At 44.6% G+C, this 20383-nt stretch overlaps 1 protein-coding gene across 1 annotated transcript; it reads left to right on the forward strand.

Moving 5' to 3' along the window:
* The first annotated feature begins 10181 nt into the window (after window positions 1–10181).
* On the forward strand, window positions 10182–14954 carry ESX1 (ESX homeobox 1). The gene is made up of 4 exons (XM_012451792.2): window positions 10182–10260; window positions 10452–10857; window positions 12309–12354; window positions 14403–14954. The coding sequence occupies exons 1-4, from the start codon at window positions 10182–10184 to the stop codon at window positions 14952–14954; spliced, it is 1083 nt and encodes a 360-aa protein (XP_012307215.2).
* The last annotated feature ends 5429 nt before the right edge of the window (window positions 14955–20383 follow it).

Raw genomic sequence — 20383 nt, forward strand, 5'->3', positions numbered from 1 at the left:
GAGGCAGGAGAATCACTTGAACCCAGGAGGCGGAGGTTGTGGTGAGCCAAAACCATGCCATTGCACTCCAGCTCATGCTGCAAAAGTGAGACACCATCTCAAAAAAAAATTATAAAAAAAGAAATTTGTCATTATCATCTATAGATAATCAACAGGTTATGAGTGAGTTTATGCTATGTTATTTTTGGCTTCTTTATACTTTCCAAATTCATCACAATAATCATTCATTACTTTTATGATTAGGAGAATAGGAGGAAACAAGTAGTTATTTTTAAAAAGTTTTTTTAAAAAAAGGCTGGGCATGGTAGTTCATGCCTTTATAATACCAAGCACTTTGTGAGTTCGAAGCAGGAGGATCACTTGAGGCCAGGAGTTCAACACCAGCTTGGGCAACATAGTGAGACACCATCTCTACAAAAAAAGAGTTTCTTTAAAAATTAACCAGACATTGTGGCACCTGCCTCCTGCCTGTAGTCCCAGCTATCTGGGAAGCTGAGGTGGGAGGACTACTTGAGCCCACGGGTTCAAAGCTGCCGTGAGCTACGATTACACCACTGCACTCCAGCCTGCGTGACAGAGCGAGACTCTGTCTCAAAAAAAAAAAAAAAAAAAAAGGTGAAAACGTATTCTCAACTATACTTTAACATTAATCTTATCTTTCACTTCCTCCATATGTAATATGACCTCTTCTTCCTTTGAACTCCCATAGGATTGTTTTGCTACTCTCTTGCATTTGCCTTGTTCCACCTTATATTAAAATACCTTATATCTTGTTCCACCTTATATTATTATAAATGATAATATAATTATTTATAATATAAATATTATAGTATTTATAATATTTGCATTGTTCCACCTTATATTAAAATATCTGGCCACCCCAGAATTTGTCCCTTGGGGATGCTCTGCCTATGGAGTAGCCATTCTTTCATTTCTTTACTTCTCTAATAAATTCACTTTCACTTAAAAGAAATCTCTTATGTGTTTTCTCTCTCTCCATGTCTTGCTCATATCTGTGGCCCTTGTACAAAATATGTGGACACTAAATTGGAATACACACACACATACACACACACACACACACACACACACAGTGGGGAAGAAAATGAGGATAACTATAAAGAGGGACAAAGCGACAGGATAGAAGAGCCTTCTCAATGCAGACAGGAGTTCCAAGGGCCTCCACAGACAGTGCTTCAGACAGAGAGGAGAGTGTGCTGCTGACCAGTTTCTCAAAGCACATCTAAGTTCCCAAGTAAACCCCAGACCCTTCCTGGGAAGAATTTTGCCGCCCCAAGAGTTTGTCCCTTGGGACTGCCAGAAGAGCAGGAAGGGAAGTAAGAGGGCAGAGGTAACACTGAACAAGCTGAGCTAGTAAAGTTCTGCAGGAACCTTCACCTTGGCTAAGGCCAGCCACGCCTACTCATGTTCCCCATATTTGCCAACCAATCAACAAATCCTTACTGAATGCCTATTATGTATTCAGTACTGCTTTGGAAATACTAAGAAATGTATGAAGTGGAAGGAGTTTGCAATCTAATTAAGGAATGGATACACACATCCGTATACATCCATACCAACACATGCATGCATTCATGTTTGCATGTATTTAAAGATAACTCACGCATGGCTGGGCATGGTGGCTCATGTTTGTAATCCCAGCACTTTCAGAGGCCGAGGCAGGTGGATCACCAGGTCAGGAGATCAAGAACATCCTGCCCAACATAGTGAAACCCCACCTCTACTGAAAAAAATACAAAAATGAGCTGGGCATGGTGGCATGTGCCTGTAATCCCAGCTACTTAGGAGGCTGAGGCAGGAGAATTGCTTGAACCAGGGAGTCGGAGGTTGCAGTGAGCCGAAATCACGCCACTGCACTCCAGCCTGGCGACAGAGTGACTCCGTCTCAAAAAAAAAAAGATAACTCATGCACAAAAAAACACTGGTTATAAAAATAAGAGGAAAAAAGAACATTCTAAACGTTAAACATTGGAGGAAATGGTTAATAAAATTATATGACAGATCTAGCATAGTGCCTAGATGAGATGATGTGTGATAAGAATCAAATGAATATAGTTCAAACTGCAAGTGCTATAATGGCTCAGAAGACGGCAAGAGTGCTATGGGCTGGGAAGACTTCCTACAAGAGGTGGGCATTAAGCTAGAACCTGAAATATCTGAAAGTCAATGATAATTAGCACATGGCATTTTTCTTTCACCATGAAGTAGACTAAAAACAAATTATTTACCCAGATCATTGCAAGGATCAAGAATGACATGAAAGATATCCCCTCTAGAGGATCTGCAGAGAATATAGCTGGAGGAAGCAGGCCTTTTGAGGCTTGAGTCCAGGGTACCCTAGGTAGAGCAAAGAAATCCTCTGGGATGGTGTCCAATTCATGCAACAATGATGGTAGCCATTAATAGTAGTCATTCTACAAACTTTCTGGTTACAATAGCCAAAGAGATCAGGCAAAACAGAAAGAAAAATCATGGAATTTTACCCTTGACACTGGTCACAGCAAAGAAGCCCAATGCCCTAGCCTCTGTACTAGGATTTAGTGTATAAATGATTCAGTTTCATGGAACAAAACTGAGACGACTGTGCTGTTGCAGGACAGGGTAGGGAATGCAAAAATCAATCACTTATTGCCACTTAAAATTATCAGCAGTAACAGATAGCTCCAGGCTGTCTTTCCTTCCCTCTTTCCTTCTCTAAGGCTAGGAATAAATATATAAATAACCTTGGCAAGTTTTCCTCTTCTTCCATCAGTGTACACACTACCTCCAGTCTGAAAGGGCCGGACACGGCAGCTCATGCCTGTAATCCCAGCACTTTGGGAGGCCAAGGCTGGTGGATCTCTTAGAGCTCAGGAGTTCAAAACCAACCTGGGCAACATGAAGAGGTCCTGTCTCTACAAAAAACAAACAAAAAATTAGCCGGCCATGGTGACATTCACCTGTAGTCCCAGCAACTAGGGAGGCTGAAGTGGGAGGATCACTTGAGCCCAGGAGGTGGAGGTTGCAGTGAGTCATGATAGTACAACTGCACTCCAGCCTGGGTGACCGAGACCTTGTTTCAAAAAAAAAAACAGAATCTGAAGGAAATCTGAAGGAAACAGAGAACTGTGGTTCTCACAAAGCCTCCATGTGCCCCTTACATCTTTAAGAAGTAATGCCAGTTTTTTTTTAAAGCCAGAGCATTTACTTCTGACATGAATAATTTATTCATGGCATTTAATAAAAATAGCATGACTGAATGCGGTGGCTTATGCCTGTAATCCCAGCACTTTGGGAGGCTGAGGCGGGCCGATCACGAGGTCAGGAGTTAGAGACCAGCCTGGCCAACATGATGAAACCCCATCTCTACTAAAAATACAAAAGTTAGCCAGGCGTGGAGGCACGCACCTTTAATCTCAACTACTCCGGAAGATGAGGCAGAAGAATTGCTTGAACCCGGGAGGTGGAGGTTGCAGTGAGTCGAGATCGTGCCACTACACTTCAGCATGGGTGACAGAGGAGATTCCATCTCAAAAAAAAAAATCTCTGGTCTGTTATTAGTTCCTTTACAACAGGGATATTGTCTGGCAGAAGGACTTCTCATAAGTGGAGAGGAATGGTTTAACATGAAATTTCATTTTCAAGAGTATGTCCCTACTGAAAGCATCAGAGCCTGCACCAGCCAGCTAGCCCTCAGCCGGGGGAAAGGAGGCAGGTGTGTCATCTCTGTGTGGTAGTGCCAAAGTCACACCTAGGGTACCCTAAGCCTCTGTGTGGTACAGGAACTTTAGATATAAAAACAGCCAATAGGCTGAATACTATGGCTCATGCCAGTAATCCCAGCACTTTGCGAGGCCCAGGTGGGCGGATCACGAGTTTGAGACCAGCCGGGCCAACATGGTGAAACCCGGTCTTTACTACAAATACAAAAATTAGCCAGGCATGAAGGCGAATGCCTGTAGTCCCAACTACTCGGGAGGCTGAGGCAAAAGAATCTCTTGAACCCAGAAGGCAGAGGATGCAGTGAGCTGAGATCGTGCCACTGCACTCCAGCCTGGACGACAGAGAGAGACTCCATCTCAAAAAAGGAAAAAGCCAATAAGCAAATTAAAAGATGCTCACTATCATTAGTCATTAGAATAATGCAAATCCTAAGGTCAGGGGCAGTGGCTCACGTCTGTAATCCCAGCACTTTGGGAGGCCGAGGTGGGCGGATCACGATGTCAGGAGTTCGAGACCAGCCTGACCAACATGGTGAAACCCTGTTTCTACTAAAAATACAAAAATAATCACCGCTACTCTGGAGGCTGAGGTAGGACAATTGCTTGAACCCAGGAGGCAGAGGTTGCAGTAAGCTGAGATCGCGCCATTGCACTCCAGCCTGGGAGAAAGAGCAAGACTCCATCTCAAAAAAAAAAAAAAAAAAATAGGAAATCAAGGCCAGGCATGGTGGCTCATACCTGTAATCACAGCACGTTGGGAGGCCGAGGTGGGCGGATCACCTGAGGTCGGGAGTTTGAGGCCAGTCTGACTAACGTGGAGAAACCCTGTCTCTACTAAAAATACAAAATTAGCCTGGCCTGGTGGCACATGCCTGTAATCCCAGCTACTCGAGAGGCTGAGGCAGGAAAATTGCTTGAACAAGAGCAAAACTCCATCTCAACAACAACAAAAAAGAATAATGAAATCAAAACCACAATAAGATATTACTTCATACCTACTATGATGGCTTTAATAAAAACAAAAACCTGGAAAATAAGTGTTGGCAAGGATATGAAGAAATTGTAAACTTCCTACACTGCTGGTGGGAATGTAAAATGGTACAGCTGCCATGGAAAACAATGTGGTAGTTCCTCAGAAAGTTAAACATAGGTTTAACTTTATTTTTACAGAGAGTAAAAATAAACTCCTGCTTTTTGTTTAAAAAGCAGGAGATGCAATTCTCGCCTCTGATAAAGTAGACTTTAAAGCAACAAAGATCAAAAGAGGCCAGGAATGACATTACATAATGGCAAAAGGATCAATGCAACAAGAAGAGCTAACGATTCTATAGATCAACGAGATAGAAAATTAACAAGGATATTCAGAACTTGAACTCAGACCCGGAACAAGTAAACTTAATAAACATTTATGGAACTCTCCACTTCAAATACACAAAACATACATTACCACCTCACACCTATTCCAAAGGTGACTATATAATTGGAAGTAAATCACTCCTCAGTAATCGCATAGCATTTTATAGGTTTAAATTAAATATTGGTTGGCTGTTTGTTTGTTATCTTCTTCCCTTATTCCTTCCTGACTACATCATTAAGTATAATTATCAGTATAAAAGAGGTTTTCAATACCCATTACTAAATTGCATTCTAGCCTGGGCAAGAAAGCAATACTCCCATTCTCTCTCCCTCTTTCTTTTCCTTCTCCCTCCTCCCCATTCTCTCTCTCTCTTTCTCTTCCTTTTTCCTCCTTCCTATTCTCTCTCTCTCTTTCTCTTTGAAAAAAAAAAAAAAAAAAAAAAGACTTGTTTTAACTGGTATATTAAAAAAAAAAAAAAACTTTGGTTCGACCCTTCTGCTCCTAGGCATATGCCCAGAAGATTTAAAACCAGATATTCAAACAAAACTTGTACATGAATGCTCATAACAGCACTACTCACAATCACCAAAAGGTGAAAACAACCCAAAAGCCCACCAACTGATGGATGTATAACCAAAATGTGGTACAGCTTATATAATGGATTTTTATTCAGCCATAAAAACGAGTGAAGTGCTGACGCATGCTACAATATGAATGAACCTCAAAAACACTATGCTAAGTGAAATAAGCTGGACACAATTGGACATATACTGTATGATTCCATTTACATGAAATATCCAGAATAGGAAAATCCATAGAGATAGTACATTACTGGTTACCAGGGCCAACAGAGAGGGAGAGAATGAGCAGTGACTGCTATTGGTTACAGGCTTCCTTTATAGGGTGTAGATAAGGTTCTGAAATTAGATAATTGTGATGGTCATACAGCATTGTGAATATAATACAAATCACTGAATACTGCACTTAATTTTTAAAAATCATAATAGCTACTATTCCACAGCACATTCTCTCTATAAAGCATCATTCTGGGAAGCTAGCTTCACATCCAAGGTCCAATTCTTATAAGCTGGATGCCTTTAGGTAAATTAATCTCTCTGTGACTCAATAATATCATCAGTAAAATGCAGATAAGAGTATTTCCCCCCACATTTAAGAGAGTTAAATGTGTTAATATTTCATGTTACTTTTCATTGCCCTTTGTATATATTAACAGTATATATTGAATAGTAAGAATTAGCTAAGTGTTAGCTATTATCATTTCAATTAATCCTCACAACAATTCCATGAAGTAGGTACTTTCCATTATTCCCATTTTATAGATGAGAAAACTAAGGCACAAGGAGATTATGGAACCCACCAAGTTAGTTATTTAGCAAGTGGAAAGCAAAGCCAGCAGTCTGACTTCAGGGTCCCTGCTTCTCAGCTGTTGCCATGCTTGACATAAATCTGGTATATCAAACTCTGAAATTAATAACTATTTTTGCCTATGATGAGATTTAATTAGGTATTTAAGGTTTTCAAAAAGTAGATCAATTTAATTAAGCACGTTAAGTAAATACCATCATCTCTGGTACCCAGATACGGCAAAACTTGCAAAGGGACACATGAATGACTCAGGTTTAGAAAACATTGGTAAACCGTGGAAATCTAAGATGTGACAGAACACATCCATACTCTTACCAATATACTAGGTAGGCTACTGCACACCTTGATTAAACCCTGTATGGATTTCTTGTGTGATAACACCCCAGGCAAAAATTGTTCGCCGAGTATGGAGCCCAAAGAGAAGAAAGCCTGCAGAACTCAGCAGGAGCCAGCCTTAGGAGGAACTGTCTTGCTTAAAATCAGAAAGGCTATGGGGTTATAAGCCTTGAAATCTTTTTGAAAGTGAATACAAAGCAGGAGGTCTCATTCATTAGGCACAGTAGGCAAAGTGCCCAAGGCCCACCGCACTTTTAGGAGCCTATGAAAATGTCTTAACTGACCGGGCCGTGGTGGCTCACGCTTGTAATCCCAGCACTTTGGGAGGCCGAGGAGGTAGGGCGTTAGAGACCGGCCTGGGCTACTTAGGGAGACCTCGTCTCTACTAAAAAACAACAACAAACAAATTTGTGGAGAGCAGTGTCCCTTGTGCCTGTAGTATCAGCTACTCAGGAAGATCGTGATCACTTGAGCTGGGGAATAAAGGCTGCCATGAGTCCTGAGGGCATCACTGCACTCCAGCCTGGGCGACAGACCAAGACTCTGTCTCAGGAAAAGAAAGAAAAGAAAAGAAAAAGAAAGAAAAGAAAAGAGAAAATGTCTCAATTTCTTTTAAAATTACAAGAAAAAAATAATACAATCCATCCCAAATTATATTCACCCTTATACCAACACAGCTGTAAAATATAATTAATTTTTTTATGGAAGAAGGGGCCCAAGAAGGCAAACGTGCCTAGGGCCCACGGAAGTCATAATGTGGCCCTGACATGAGGATTAGGGTTAGGGTGAGAGTGAAGGTGAGCTTCATGACCTCTCCCTCCTGACCAGGTCTTCCAGACACCAGCTCAGCAACCACATCTTGTCCTGTTAATATCCTCTCCGTGTTGAGCAAACGTGAAGAGGTGGTCTAGGGGAACCCAGCAGTGCTGGATCCCAATCCTGTGGTTTAGGGAGATCCAGCTGAGGCCCTGGAGCAAGGGCAAGAGGCCTGAACTAGTGCAAGAGAAAGAGGAGACCCCTCACACCCAGGAATTGTAAAGACTATGCCTCCCCCAAATGGCACCTCCTCCTATTCCTACCTGAAATCCCACTGTTATTTACTCCTTTGAATTAAGACAGCAGTAACAGAGTGAAAAGTGCACACATTCTGTAGCTAAAACTCGATTGTATTGCCATTGGCAAGCTGCCTGGCTCCTTGGGGCCCAGTCTTCTGTATTTAAAAAAACTGGAGGATGTTAATGATGGTTATCAAGGTGAAAGTAAGATAAATCGTGTACAGTGGCAAGCATAGGGCCCATTATTAACAGGGTTTTTATTTACTTATTTATTTATTTTTCTTTTTCTTTTTCTTTTATTTATTTAGTTATTTATTTATTTTTTGAGACAGAGTCTCGCTCTGTCGCCGGTCGCCAAGCTGGAATGCAGTGGCGCGATCTCGACTCACTGCAACCTCCACCTCCCGGGTTCAAGTATTTCTCCTGCCTCAGCCTCCCAAGTAGCTGGGACCACAGGCGCGCGCCACCACGCTCAGCTAATTTTTGTATTTTTTAGTAGAGATGGGGTTTCACCATGGTCTAGATCTCTTGACCTCGTGATCTGCCCGCCTTGGCCTCACAAAGTGCTGGGATTACAGGCATGAGCCACCGCGCCCGGCCCTTACTTATTTATTTTTGAGACAGGGTCTGCTGTTGTCCAGGCTGGCATGCAGTATCCTGATTATGGCTCACTTCAGCCCTGACCTCCAGGGCTCAAGCCATCCTCCCACCTCAGCGTCCCGAGTAACTGAGTCAACGGAGTTATTTTCATAATATTAAGGATACTAACACGTCCTGGAGAATCTGCAAACACTTTTTGTGGGGAGAACCACACAGCCTTCAATCATAGCCCAGGCATTTTAAATTTGATACATCACTGGGGAGGAAGAACTCAGGAAGATAGTTCTAGGAAAGGGGAGGGAAGAAGGAAGAAGTGGTAGTAAGCAAGGCGGGAACTCTCCCAGGTCTACAGCACAAGCCCGGGGAAATACCCGCAATTTAGGAGACTGCAGAACGGGCTTCTGAAAAGCGCGCTGCAAGCCTGTAATCCCAGCACTTTGGGAGGCCGAGGCGGGCGGATCACAAGTTCAGGAGTTTGAGACCCGCCTGACCAACATGGCGAAACCCTGTCTCTACTAAAAATACAAAAATTAGCCGGCGTGGTGGCACGTGCCTGTAATCCCAGCTGCTCAGGAGGCTCAGGCAGGAGAATCGCTTGAACCCGGAAGGCGGAGGTTGTAGTGAGCGGAGCTTGCACCACTGCACTCCAGCCTGGATGACAGAAAAAAAAAAAAAAAGAAGAAGCGCAACAAGTGTGGCGCATCAAAATACGGCACCGCCTCCCCCCCAGTAGTTTAAAAGTTCTCGGATGCACTATGCACTTAGCAGATTTCTATACTTGCACTCTGACATGAGTTCATTACTAAAAATCTTAAGTCCTTGGAGCGTTCTCAAAAAGCACGTTGGATTTCTTGCAGTGTGTACCTGAGCAACGGACTGCTCTTCAAATCCAGCCCCAAATTCCCGCTCCCGGAATGCACGGTGGGTTCTGAATTCAAAAACCCAGAACAAGCAGCCTTCTAGCCAATCATTGCACTGTATCACTATCCTGACTTTGGCGGGAACTGTGCAGAACTAGATAGTCCTATCCATTTGTCACCACTTTCTAGCAGGGGAAAGTCGTGCTCAGAACCCAATTGCGTGGTAGACTAACAAGTTCACTTTCGCATGTTTGGGCTGCTGTACGCTCCTCGCTTTCCTCAACGCCGTTTCTCGGTCTTTTCCGTGGGGAGCGCAAAGGTCACCGCTCCAGACACGTGCGGCAATGTAGCGAGTTGGGCGGAGGAATGCTGCCAAAATACCTCTCCACGGGCTGGTGCGCTGTCTGTCTCACCCCACCCCCCTCGCCCCCAAATCGGCTTTCACAACCCAGACGCTTTTTCCAATCCGTGCATCCGGTCAAGTTGGGAGTAGTTAGTTAAGCTGCAACTTGGGATACTGTTCCCGCGCAACACGCACACCACCCCCACCACGCTCGAGCACGCTCGCCCTATTTTTTGCACACCCTAGCCAGGAATGCGTCCCCTTGGGGTCGCAGTTACAATTAGATGTACCGTGAATGCTAATAGGCGGCGTCTAACCGACGCGTCTGCGCACGCTTTGAACCTGTGGAAGGCACTGTACCGCTATATAAGGGCGCGCCAAGTGCCAGACGGCGCCAGAAAGAGGTCCCGGCGCCACAGAAGCGGTCGCCCGAGCCATTGGTCCCAGTTGCAACCCCGGGATCGCCGCGGAACCCCGCGCAGAGTCTGCAAAACCTCACGACTTCATCGACAGCACTTGAGAATGGAGTCTCATCGCGGGTGCACCCACGGTGATACCGGCTACCGCAGCCCGGCAGTCGGCGAGGATACCGAGGAGAATGGTTAGTGCTTGGACAGGGGCGGGAGCTTTCGCGAACTCCAAAAGAGGAACTTTTCCCTGGGAAAAGCGAGCGGATGGGACGCGGCGCGGCTATCACAGTTGCTCTTCGAAAGCGGGTTCCCCCGCCTCCTCCAGCCCACGCGCCATGGGCTCCAACCCCCTGGTGTCTCTCTTGCTTTCCTCCCTTCCCAGGTGAGAAACTTACCGTGACCATGCTGATGGGAATGGTAGGAGAGGACGAGGAGAATGCATGCTCCGAACCTCAGTACGGAGCAGAAGCAGAAAACATCCTTGGCACTGAAGGGTCAGTCCCCTCAGACGACCAAAATGGTGAAGGTGGCTGCCGCCACCAGGCGGAGCAACCGCAGGAGGAGCCGCCCCAAGCGGCCGCGGAGGGGCCACAGCCGGCGGAGGGGCCACAGGCCGCGGAGGGGCCACAGCCGGCGGAGGGGCCACAGCCGGCGGAGGGGCCACAGGCCGCGGAGGGGCCAGAGCCCCCAGAGAGGAGACGCCGACGCCGCACCAGGTTCACCCAGTTTCAGCTGCAGGAGCTGGAGAACTTTTTCCAAGAAGTTCAATACCCCGACGTTGTGGAGCGGTAAGTGGTTTGCCCCGGCGACGCCCAGTTCATCCCTGGACCCGCTTCTCTCTCCTCTGGAGCCTAAAGCCGCAAAGGGGGCTCAAGGGCGCTGGGTCCGCCCTTGCTTTCTGGGGGATGTGGGGGGAGGGGCGCGGAGTATGTAAAAAAGTGGGGCTGTACTAGTGTAAAGCGAGTGAGGCAAGGTCGGATCCTGACTTTAAAATTTTGGCAGTTTGCTCATCATGGGTTGTTCCTGCATTAATTTTAAAGTTTTAATATTGCATTAAAATATCATTTGTCTTGATTATTAAGTTTTTACGCGCCATTTAGATTTTGCGCGCGTGGCGAGTGCCTCACTCTGTTCTCCCTAATAAGCGCCCAGCCACGTGGAGCGCACTTTTACAACCAGAGGGCGAACTTTTGAGCTTTCGGTAACCAGCGACCCCTTTCCGTCGCTAGCCTCACCGGACCCTCGTCGTACCGATCCCGGTAGTGTACGAAGGGGCAGGCGTTTTCTGGCCAGGCTGGAATGCGGGTCGGAGGCACCAAGACAGGTCAGAGTAGGGTTTCGGGGACCTTTCTGGCTTCGTCGTATTTAGCCTTCGCCCGGCAGAGAGCAAAACAGAATTTCCCCGAGGGCGCGCTTGGCCGACGTGGTTTGGAGTTAGCTCCTTGAGGGTTCACCTCTCCCTTTTACAATAAACAGAAATACTGTGGTTCAATACAGCGCTTTGAAGATGTTTGGCATTTCATTTATTTTCACGGACGGACCGCCCAAGGAAAGATTTCCAGGGTTGTTCTCTGCTGTTTCATAAACAGAAGAATTAAGTCATATTCGGCTAACCATCGGGCGTTTTTACATATATTCCGCTTTTCTATCTTATTTAACAGCAAAGTTGTTTATGGGAAAAGCCCTCCCTAAAGCGAGCCCCAACCGTATTACAGAAAACTGCACGGAGAGGTGGGGGATAGAAATAATGTTCGAATTTGCCGGGCGCGGTGGCTCACGCCTGTAATCCTAGCACTTTGGGAGGCCGAGGTGGGTGGATCACCTGAGGTCAGGAGTTCAAGAAATAATGTTCAAATTTATATATATATATATATATATGTATATATAAATTTGAGACGGAATCTCACTCTGTCGCCCAGGCTGGAGTGCAGCGGCACGATCTCTGCTCACTGCAACCTCCGCCTCCCGGGTTCAAGCGATTCTCCCGCCTCAGCTTCCGGAGTAGCTGGGATTACAGGCATGCGCCACCACGCCGGCCTAATTTTTGCATTTTTAGTAGAGACGGGGTTTCGCCATGTTGGCTAGACTGGTCTTGAACTCTTGACCTCAGGTGATCTGCCTGCCTCGGCCCTCCAAAGTGCTGGGATTACAGGCGTGAGCCACCGCACCCGATCACATTAATATATTTCATTTTATTTACAACTCCAAATACTGAACATTTGTAATTTTCTCCCCTCAGACGGATACTTGCAGCACGCCTGAATTTGACTGAAGATAGAGTGCAGGTCAGTAAATCTTGAAAAAGCAATTTGGCAGGACAGCCATTCTAAAGCATGCCTTAGGTTTTGTCCTGGACATTCTCAAGTTGGTGTTTTTTGTTGTCTTTTCTATGGCTGGCAAATAAGTTCTGAACAGTGGGTGCCTTAGTGGTAGAAAATAGAATAAGTAAACTCCAGATTATGGAAATTGCTCATAAGCAGAGGAAATATGATTTCCTAAAGGGAAATATATAACTTTCTCTTCTTTCTTCTACATCTGTTTATACCTGTCTCTCTCTCTCTCCATATATAATAGTGTATGCACATGTATATGTACATATACACATTTACATACACATATATGCATGTGCATATGCATACATATGTAAATATATTCCAATAAATAAGATTGACCTCCTTCTAACACTGGTATCCTCTAGGGAGAATGCTAGTTTTCCCTGAAGGATTACTTCTATATGGAGTCATGTTCAGGACTCAATCTGACATGGGAAGTATTCAAATTAATGCACAGAAGAGCTGAGTTTTATAAGAAGGTTCAACTGTACTAAATTATTTAAAATATTTAAAACCAAGCACAAGTACTTAGCTAAATGAGTGAATTTATATTTAGGCATTGGGGTGAAGGAGGAGTAATTCACACACAGAACACAGTACTTAGTAGAGAGTGGTAGCCCTAAATCTTAATTTTTTGGCAGATTTTGATGTCAGCCTGAAAACATTGCTAACATATTGCAATTAAGTGGTAATGGGGGAAACATTTGTAAGCTTTGGAAAATTGTCTTTAAAAAATGAAATAAAATTAGCTGGGCATGCCTATAATCCCAGCTACCCAGGGACTGAGGCAGGAGAATCGCTTGAACCCAGGAGGTGGAGGTTGTGGTGAGCCGAGATAGCGCCATTGCACTCCAGCCTGGGCAACGAGAGCGAAACTCCTTCTCAAAAAAAAAAAAAAAAAGACAGAGAAAGAAAATTTTGAATAAAGTCCCCTGACCTAAGAAGGGTGCAAAGGTTAGAGGAGAATTGTATACAGTCAAACATGCATTGCAGATGTCACACAAATTAAACTTTATGGAACTACCAAATGCATAAGAGAGTGTCGCTTTTTTGTAAACATCTTAGAAAAAACATCTTAGATGTTTTATTCTTTTTGGTGATATTATTTTGAAAAGTTGGCTTTTCTGGAATTTAATTGATTAGGGGGTTCTCTCAATTCGGGCTAGATTCTTACCTGTGTTTATTTAAAATACCTTTTTCATTTACTCACGCAGTGACGACTAATTGTGCAGGTCATAGGATCAAAAGGTGACTATTTGAAATTACAGAAAATCATAGCTGCATCAAGGAAGTATTTGCCAAAGAAATAAAAATAAAATTAGAATGGGCTTGTTAGCTTTGCCTCAAGGTTTGTGTGTGAGTGCAGTGACGGAAATGCACTGCATGTCTGTGGGTGGTGTCTGGAAAAGCAGCCCAACAAAGCAGACCACTGAAAGTTGGAGTCTTGATGCCACAGGCCTAGCCTCAGGTTGAGATGGATGACGTATCCTCTGCCTCCTCAGGCAAGCAAGGTAAACTCAGAGGAAAAGAAAAAGGGTTTCCTGAGTTGCTTTTTCCCCTCCCTGGGTTTGCATAGGCCTCTCAATGGATTTTTGAAGGAAAGAGCCGGAAAATACAAAGAAGGAAAAAAGACAATGTTCTCATCTATTTCCAAATTCTATAGCATGAATTTCCCCCAGGACACTTTTAATAGACACTCCTCCTTTTTCCTTTGAAAATATAGTAGACCTGTTTTATGAAATTAGTATTGGGAATACGGACTCTATATGGGCCTATACCAAAATTTGCTGTTTGTTGGCTTTGGTTATGTTTAGGCAGGGGTGACCACTAGCGTATTTGAGCCCCTCCCTCACTCCTCTAAGATGTTTCAGCAATAAAAAAATAGCTTCACCTGTTGCAGTTTAAAGTCTCAGTGGCATATAGAATTGCATGTTATGTTTTTTTCTCTTATGATATTAACTGTTCAATACACTAAGCCAATTCATTTTTCCCCTCTGAAGGTTTGGTTTCAGAACAGAAGGACCAAGTGGAGACGAAATCAGAGGATGCTAATGTTGAGAAACATGGCTGATGACGCCCTGCCGCCCGCTGTGGAGGTGATCTTGGATATGCCCTATGATGCCGTTCCTGTTCTGGATCCTGCTTGGTGTGTTCATCTGGCACCACAACCACTTGGACCACCTGGACCACCTGTGGTGCCTATGCCACCCATGGCACCTGCGCAAGCCAGGCCACCCATGGCAGGTATGCCAGCCGGGCCACCCGTGGTACCTATGCCACCTGGGGCACCCATGGCACCTATGCCACCCATGGCACGTATGCAAGCCAGGCCACCCATGGCACGTATGCAAGCCAGGCCACCCATGGCAGGCATGCCAGCCAGGCCACCTGTGGTACCTATGCCACCTGGGGCACCCATGGCACCTATGCCACCTAGGCCACCTGTGGTGCCTATGCCACCCAGGGCACCCATGCCTGACATTGGCCAGGCTCCTTTAGGCATCGCATGGGCCCCTGTCATCAATGGTTATCATGTAGGTCCCTTTTTCTAAAGTAAGGTCTTCATGACAGTTTTTCCAAAGTTCTTTCCTGCTAGATAGAAACTGTGCACAGCACAGCATTATTTTGTTAGATAATTGTTAAATTAATTGGATAGATGAACAAAGTTACTGAATGCACTGTTGTTTTTGTAGGTTGCATGACCATAATATTTTCAATAAAGATGTGACTGCATGGTTTTGGTTTTGGATGCCAAATGGGGTCAGTAGAATATGGATGAGAATTGCTAAGGGAATGCAATTTGAATAGAATGGTGAAGAGGACTCTTCTCATCAGATAATATCCCTGAGTCACCATCAATATGCCCTGCACATCACAGTTTGCCAAGTGCCCATGATGGATTTACACTGACCCACACCCGGTCCTCAACCCCACCCTCCCCATTGGCAACATATAAATGTGCAGGATGGGAAGAAGTAAGTCTAGGGAGAGAACAGTGCATTTCCAGAGAGGGCCACTTTGCAGTCATGCTAAAGAGCTCAGGCTAAAACATGGACTTTAAGAGAAACTTACTAAGACGCTACTCACAAGGCCTTGAGGGAACTGGGCAGCCAAATACGCATCTAGTACTCTCCAAATACTGCTCACTGCCCTTTTTCTTTTCTTTCTTTCTTTCTTTTTTTTTTTTTTTTTTTGAGACAGGTCTTGCTCTGTCGCCCAAGCTGGAGGGCAGTTACATGATCATAGCTCATTACACCCTCAATCTCCTAGGCTCAAGGCCCAAGGCCCAAGCGATCCTCCTGCCTCAGCCTCCTGAAAGCTGGGACTACAGGTGCACCACCAAGCCTGGCTAATTTCTGTTGTATATTTTGTAGAGATAGGGGTCTTGCTGCAAGTGCCCAGGCTGGTCTCAAACTCCCGTTCTTGAGCAATCCTCCTGCCTCCACCCTCCCAAAGTGCTGGGATTATAGGTATGAGCCACTGCACCCAGCCTGCCCTCCACTTTGTGGAGGAGATAGAGGAATAGGAACGATTCTGATCCAGAGGTTCTGCAACTTGAAAGGAAACACAAAAAGGGGTTCCATCAAGACCAGAAAGAGGTGCTCTCTCTTTTCTCCACCAATAGGCCAGGAGAACTTATTACTGTAGCTTCTCCAGCTAAGAAGTGGACAGTCACACCTTCCAGTATATTTTTCACCTTCAATATCTTTGACAGAATCCTGGTTCCTGCCAAGTAAATTGAAAGGGAACCTTTTGGTTTAGTGCTGTTCAAAGCAAGAGATGGTCCCTGAGCAATGTTTCAGAATAATCATTCATTGAAAAGAAGCGGTCAGACCTTTGCTATGTCTGTACTGTCTTTATGCAAATCTGCCTGGGTAGGAAACAGCAAAAACCAAAATGGGCGGGGGGCGGGGAGGGAATGAGGCCAGCCCACTATTTTTTAAACCTCGAACTTTTTCATAGAACCTTTACTTTTGAGCAATTTCTAGCCATTTGCAGTAATTTTATCAACACATTTCATGCTATGAAATGATTGCAATGGCTTCAGATAAGAGTGTCATAGTTATACCAGAATTTCGTCTCATAGGAGGTGGGCTGGAGGGAGTATCAAAGACAAGTTTCACAGTAGTTACATGCTCCCATTTTAAAGGGCAGCTCTGTTTTCTCAGGAAAGCACACTTTTTTTGAAGGGTTGCCTGGTACTTTTTTTTTTTTTTTGAGACATAGTTTTGCTCTTGTCGCCCAGGCTGGAGTGCAGAGGTGTGACCTTGGTTCACTGCAACTTCTGCCTCCCAGGCTTAAGCAATTCTCCTGCCTCAGCCTCTGGAATAGCTGGGACTACAGGTGCCTGCTACCATGTCCAGCTAATTTTTTGTATTTTTAGTAGAGATGGAGTTTCACCATGTTGGCCAGGCTGGTCTCAAACTCCTGACCTCAGGTGATCCACCTGCATCGGCCCCCACAAAGTGCTGGGATTACAGGCATGAGCCATCGCACCTGGCCTGCCTGATACATTTTATTTATTTCTTCTCTCCCTTCACACATATGGATGTCAAGCATCAGCAAAGCAGTTAGAGTCTTAGATTAGATTATATCTAAGATTTCTGGAGGAAGGAGGTCGTTACCACCCCAGAGGTCCCAGTCTCTGATGGGAGTGAGGAATATCCAGGAATGTATCTGTGATGCCCATTGCCATCCTCACTGGGTGATTTTGAAACTCAGCCTTTCTTATTTCCCATTGTTGAACTTTTCCCTTTTGTTAATATCAGGTTTCTCAATGCTTTACGTCCTCCTGGAGCTACAGGATCTGTAGAAATAAAGGTGTCAATACCCCAACCAGCCTTGCCACCCCAAGACTCAAAGCCAAACAGCGTCCAGCACACAAATCTCACAGTTAATTCATATCCAATCTGACACACACAAACGTAGAACATGTTTTTCATCTCAGGTAGCCTGGAAGAAGCAAAAATGTGAATATCTTTTTGCATACGTGAATAGGGTCTTTGAGAGACATTTATACTGTTTTCAAGTCATATCTACTTCTTCCTCCAGGCTCCAGATGATTTAAGGAGGGATAGTGGGATGGGGACAGGAAATGTGCAAAACGTTCCTGCAGATAAAAACTTTCTCTTAGCCAGGCACGGTGGCTCACACCTGCAATCCTAGCACTTTGGGAGGACAAGGTGGGAGGATCACTTGAGCCCAGGAGTTAGAGACCAACCTCTATAACATAAAGATCCCATCTCTACAAAAAAAATTTTAAAATTTAACTGAGTATGTTGCCACATACCTATAGTCCCAGCTGCTCAGTAGGTTGACGTGGGAGGATCACTTGAGCCTGGGAGGTTGAGGCTGCAGTGAGCTATGATGGAACCACTGCACTCCAGCTTGGGAGACAGTGTAGATTTTAAAACAAAGAGGTCTACAATACTCTCAGAAAAAGCATGTCTCTCTCTCTCTCTCTCCTTCTCTCTCTCTTTCTTTTTAGGGACAGGGTCTCACTCTGTAGCTAGGACTGTAAATCCATGTCACCACACCAGGTTAATTTGTTTCGTTTTGTTTGAGATGGAGTTTTTTTGCTTTTGTCACTCAGGCTGGAGTGCAATGGCGGGATCTCAGCTCACTGCAACCTCCACCTCCCAGGTTCAAGCAATTCTCCTGCCTCAGCCTCCAAAGTAGCTGGGATTACAGGCGTGTGCCACCATGCCTGGCTAATTTTTGTATTTTTTAGCAGAGACAGGGTTTCACCATGTTGGGCAAGCTGGTCTTGAACTCCTAACCTCCTGGGAACCGTCCGCCTCGGCCTCCCGAAGTGCTGGGATTACAGGCGTGAGGCACCACACCTGGCCTCCTAATTTGTTTTTTACAATTTTTTGTCAAGATGAGGTCGCACTCTGTTGCCAAGGCTGGTCTCAAACTCCTGGCATCAAGCAATCCTTCCACCTTAACCTCCCAAAGTCTTTGTGATTAGGGCATCAGCTACTGTGCCTGGCTCTTAAACAGCATTTCTCTTAAAGTTCATTTCAAATTCCCTAAGGCATGGATAAGAATTATTGTAATATAAGGAAATTAATTTATAAAAAGTGTTTAGAAATTGGCTCTCAGCAAATAACGTTTACCTCTGATAGATAGTCTTTGCAGATATTAGTTTTGGATGAAAAGTTATGAAAGTGCTCTCAGGAAGGGTGCAGAAGCTTCAGCATTGTACAATAATTAAGAATTCTGGATATGCTCTTGTTTTCTAAAGTTGCTTCACATTGAAGAACATATGCCAAGGAGCTTTCACAATAGTAATTTTTACTATCAAATTAAGCAGTTATTTAGGGGGACAAGAAGCCTCTTTGACTAAAACTAGATTTATATAACTTGGATCTTGTTTTAAATAGATGTCATCAGAACTTAGAGATATAACTTGGAAGTACCTGAGAATCAAAATTCTAAGCCATTACTAGGACTACAAGTACTTAGAAAAAAAGGACAATGAAGGAAGGGACTAGAAATTCTTTAGCTGAGAATACAAGGGTCTCCTTTGAGATAGGTGTGAAAGGTGGCTTCTTAAAGGGAGAAATTACTGTAAATATATACAAAATAGGAGAACAGAGTTTGATTTGACTTTTTTTCAAAAGAACAGACATTTGCCTGAATTCTGACCATGGGGTGTTATATTTAAAATTGGGCATGCTTTGAGCATATATGGATGTATTGTTTTTCTACCCAATCATTGTTAGCTGGTAGCTCTAGGAATTGTTGAAAACATGAAGGTTAAATATGGTGCTTAAATAGAATCCTGGCCAGATGCAGCAGTTCACATCTATAATTTCAACACTTTGGGAGTCTGAGGCCAGAGGATCGCTTGAGGTCAAGAGTTTGAGACTCTCCTGGGTAACATAGCAAGACTTTGTGTCTACAGATTTTTTAAAAAATTTATCCTGTAGGCCCAGCTACTTGGAAGATTGAAGCAGGAGGATGGATTGAGCTCAAGAGTTTGAGGCTGCAATAAGCTATGATTACACCATTGCACTCCAGCCTGGGCAACACAGCAAGACCCAGTCTCTGAAAATAAATGAATAAATAAATAAAAATTGAGTTCTTTACTGGATTTCCTAATTGATAAATCCAACTTTGTCTAGTTCAAAGTTCTGTAGCCCAGGGACTCCTACTGATAGAAGTCAGGGAATTAGTTAGTACAAAGTGGTGCCTAGACCTTGGAGCAGGGCTCCTTGAGTGAAGGCTGTCTGTAGGCAGTAGATATCATAGCATAACCCTCATCACACACTCCTCTTCCTGAAAATGCTGATGAAATTGAGGGGACTCATCTGAGAGCTTCCTAATGCTCCCTTCCAATTAGTCAAGGCAGTAGGGTGACCCAAAGAGAATGAACCCTTTGCCTCAGACAGCTCCTTTTTCCTAGCAGGCAACTTTCTCCTATTCCTTTGCAAGTGAGATGAACGTTCATGAGTTCTGCAGTAAAGTATGGTAACCACAGGGAACCAATCCTGTCATTTCTTGCCACTCTTCCGAGCAATGAGCCTTTCTCTTTCTAGGGGACACACAATTTAAAGGAAGAGACCATGGCATTCTTTTTGAGCTGAAGGGGGCTTTCACAGCCATCCAATGCACTCTCTCCATTTTACAGATGAGGGGATGCAGGCCCGGTGCAGTGGAATGGTCTGCATGAGATAGCATCCAGAGTTCATCCCAGAGAAGGCCAGCTTCTGTATGGCCATGGCCTCCCCTGGTGCCCAGGATTGCCCAGATAGGGGCAGCACATACCAGCGTAGGTGTAGCTCCTCAGTAGTGTAGCTCCAGCTATCCAGACCTTTTTCCTTCAAGCGGCTGTAAACTCAGGGCTCCTCCCCAAGCCTCGGCACTGGGCCATTTTACCTCTAGGAAAAGTAAGCAACTTCCCCTGAAGGCATGCAGTATCCTGGTGTCCACTCTTGAACACTGAACAGCAGGGGCTTGAGAGAGTGATGTAATT

The sequence above is a fragment of the Aotus nancymaae genome, unplaced genomic scaffold (assembly GCF_030222135.1).
Source record: "Aotus nancymaae isolate 86718 unplaced genomic scaffold, 86718_ANA_hifiasm-v0.15.2.pri h1tg000004l, whole genome shotgun sequence".
Taxonomy (NCBI): Eukaryota; Metazoa; Chordata; class Mammalia; order Primates; family Aotidae; genus Aotus; species Aotus nancymaae.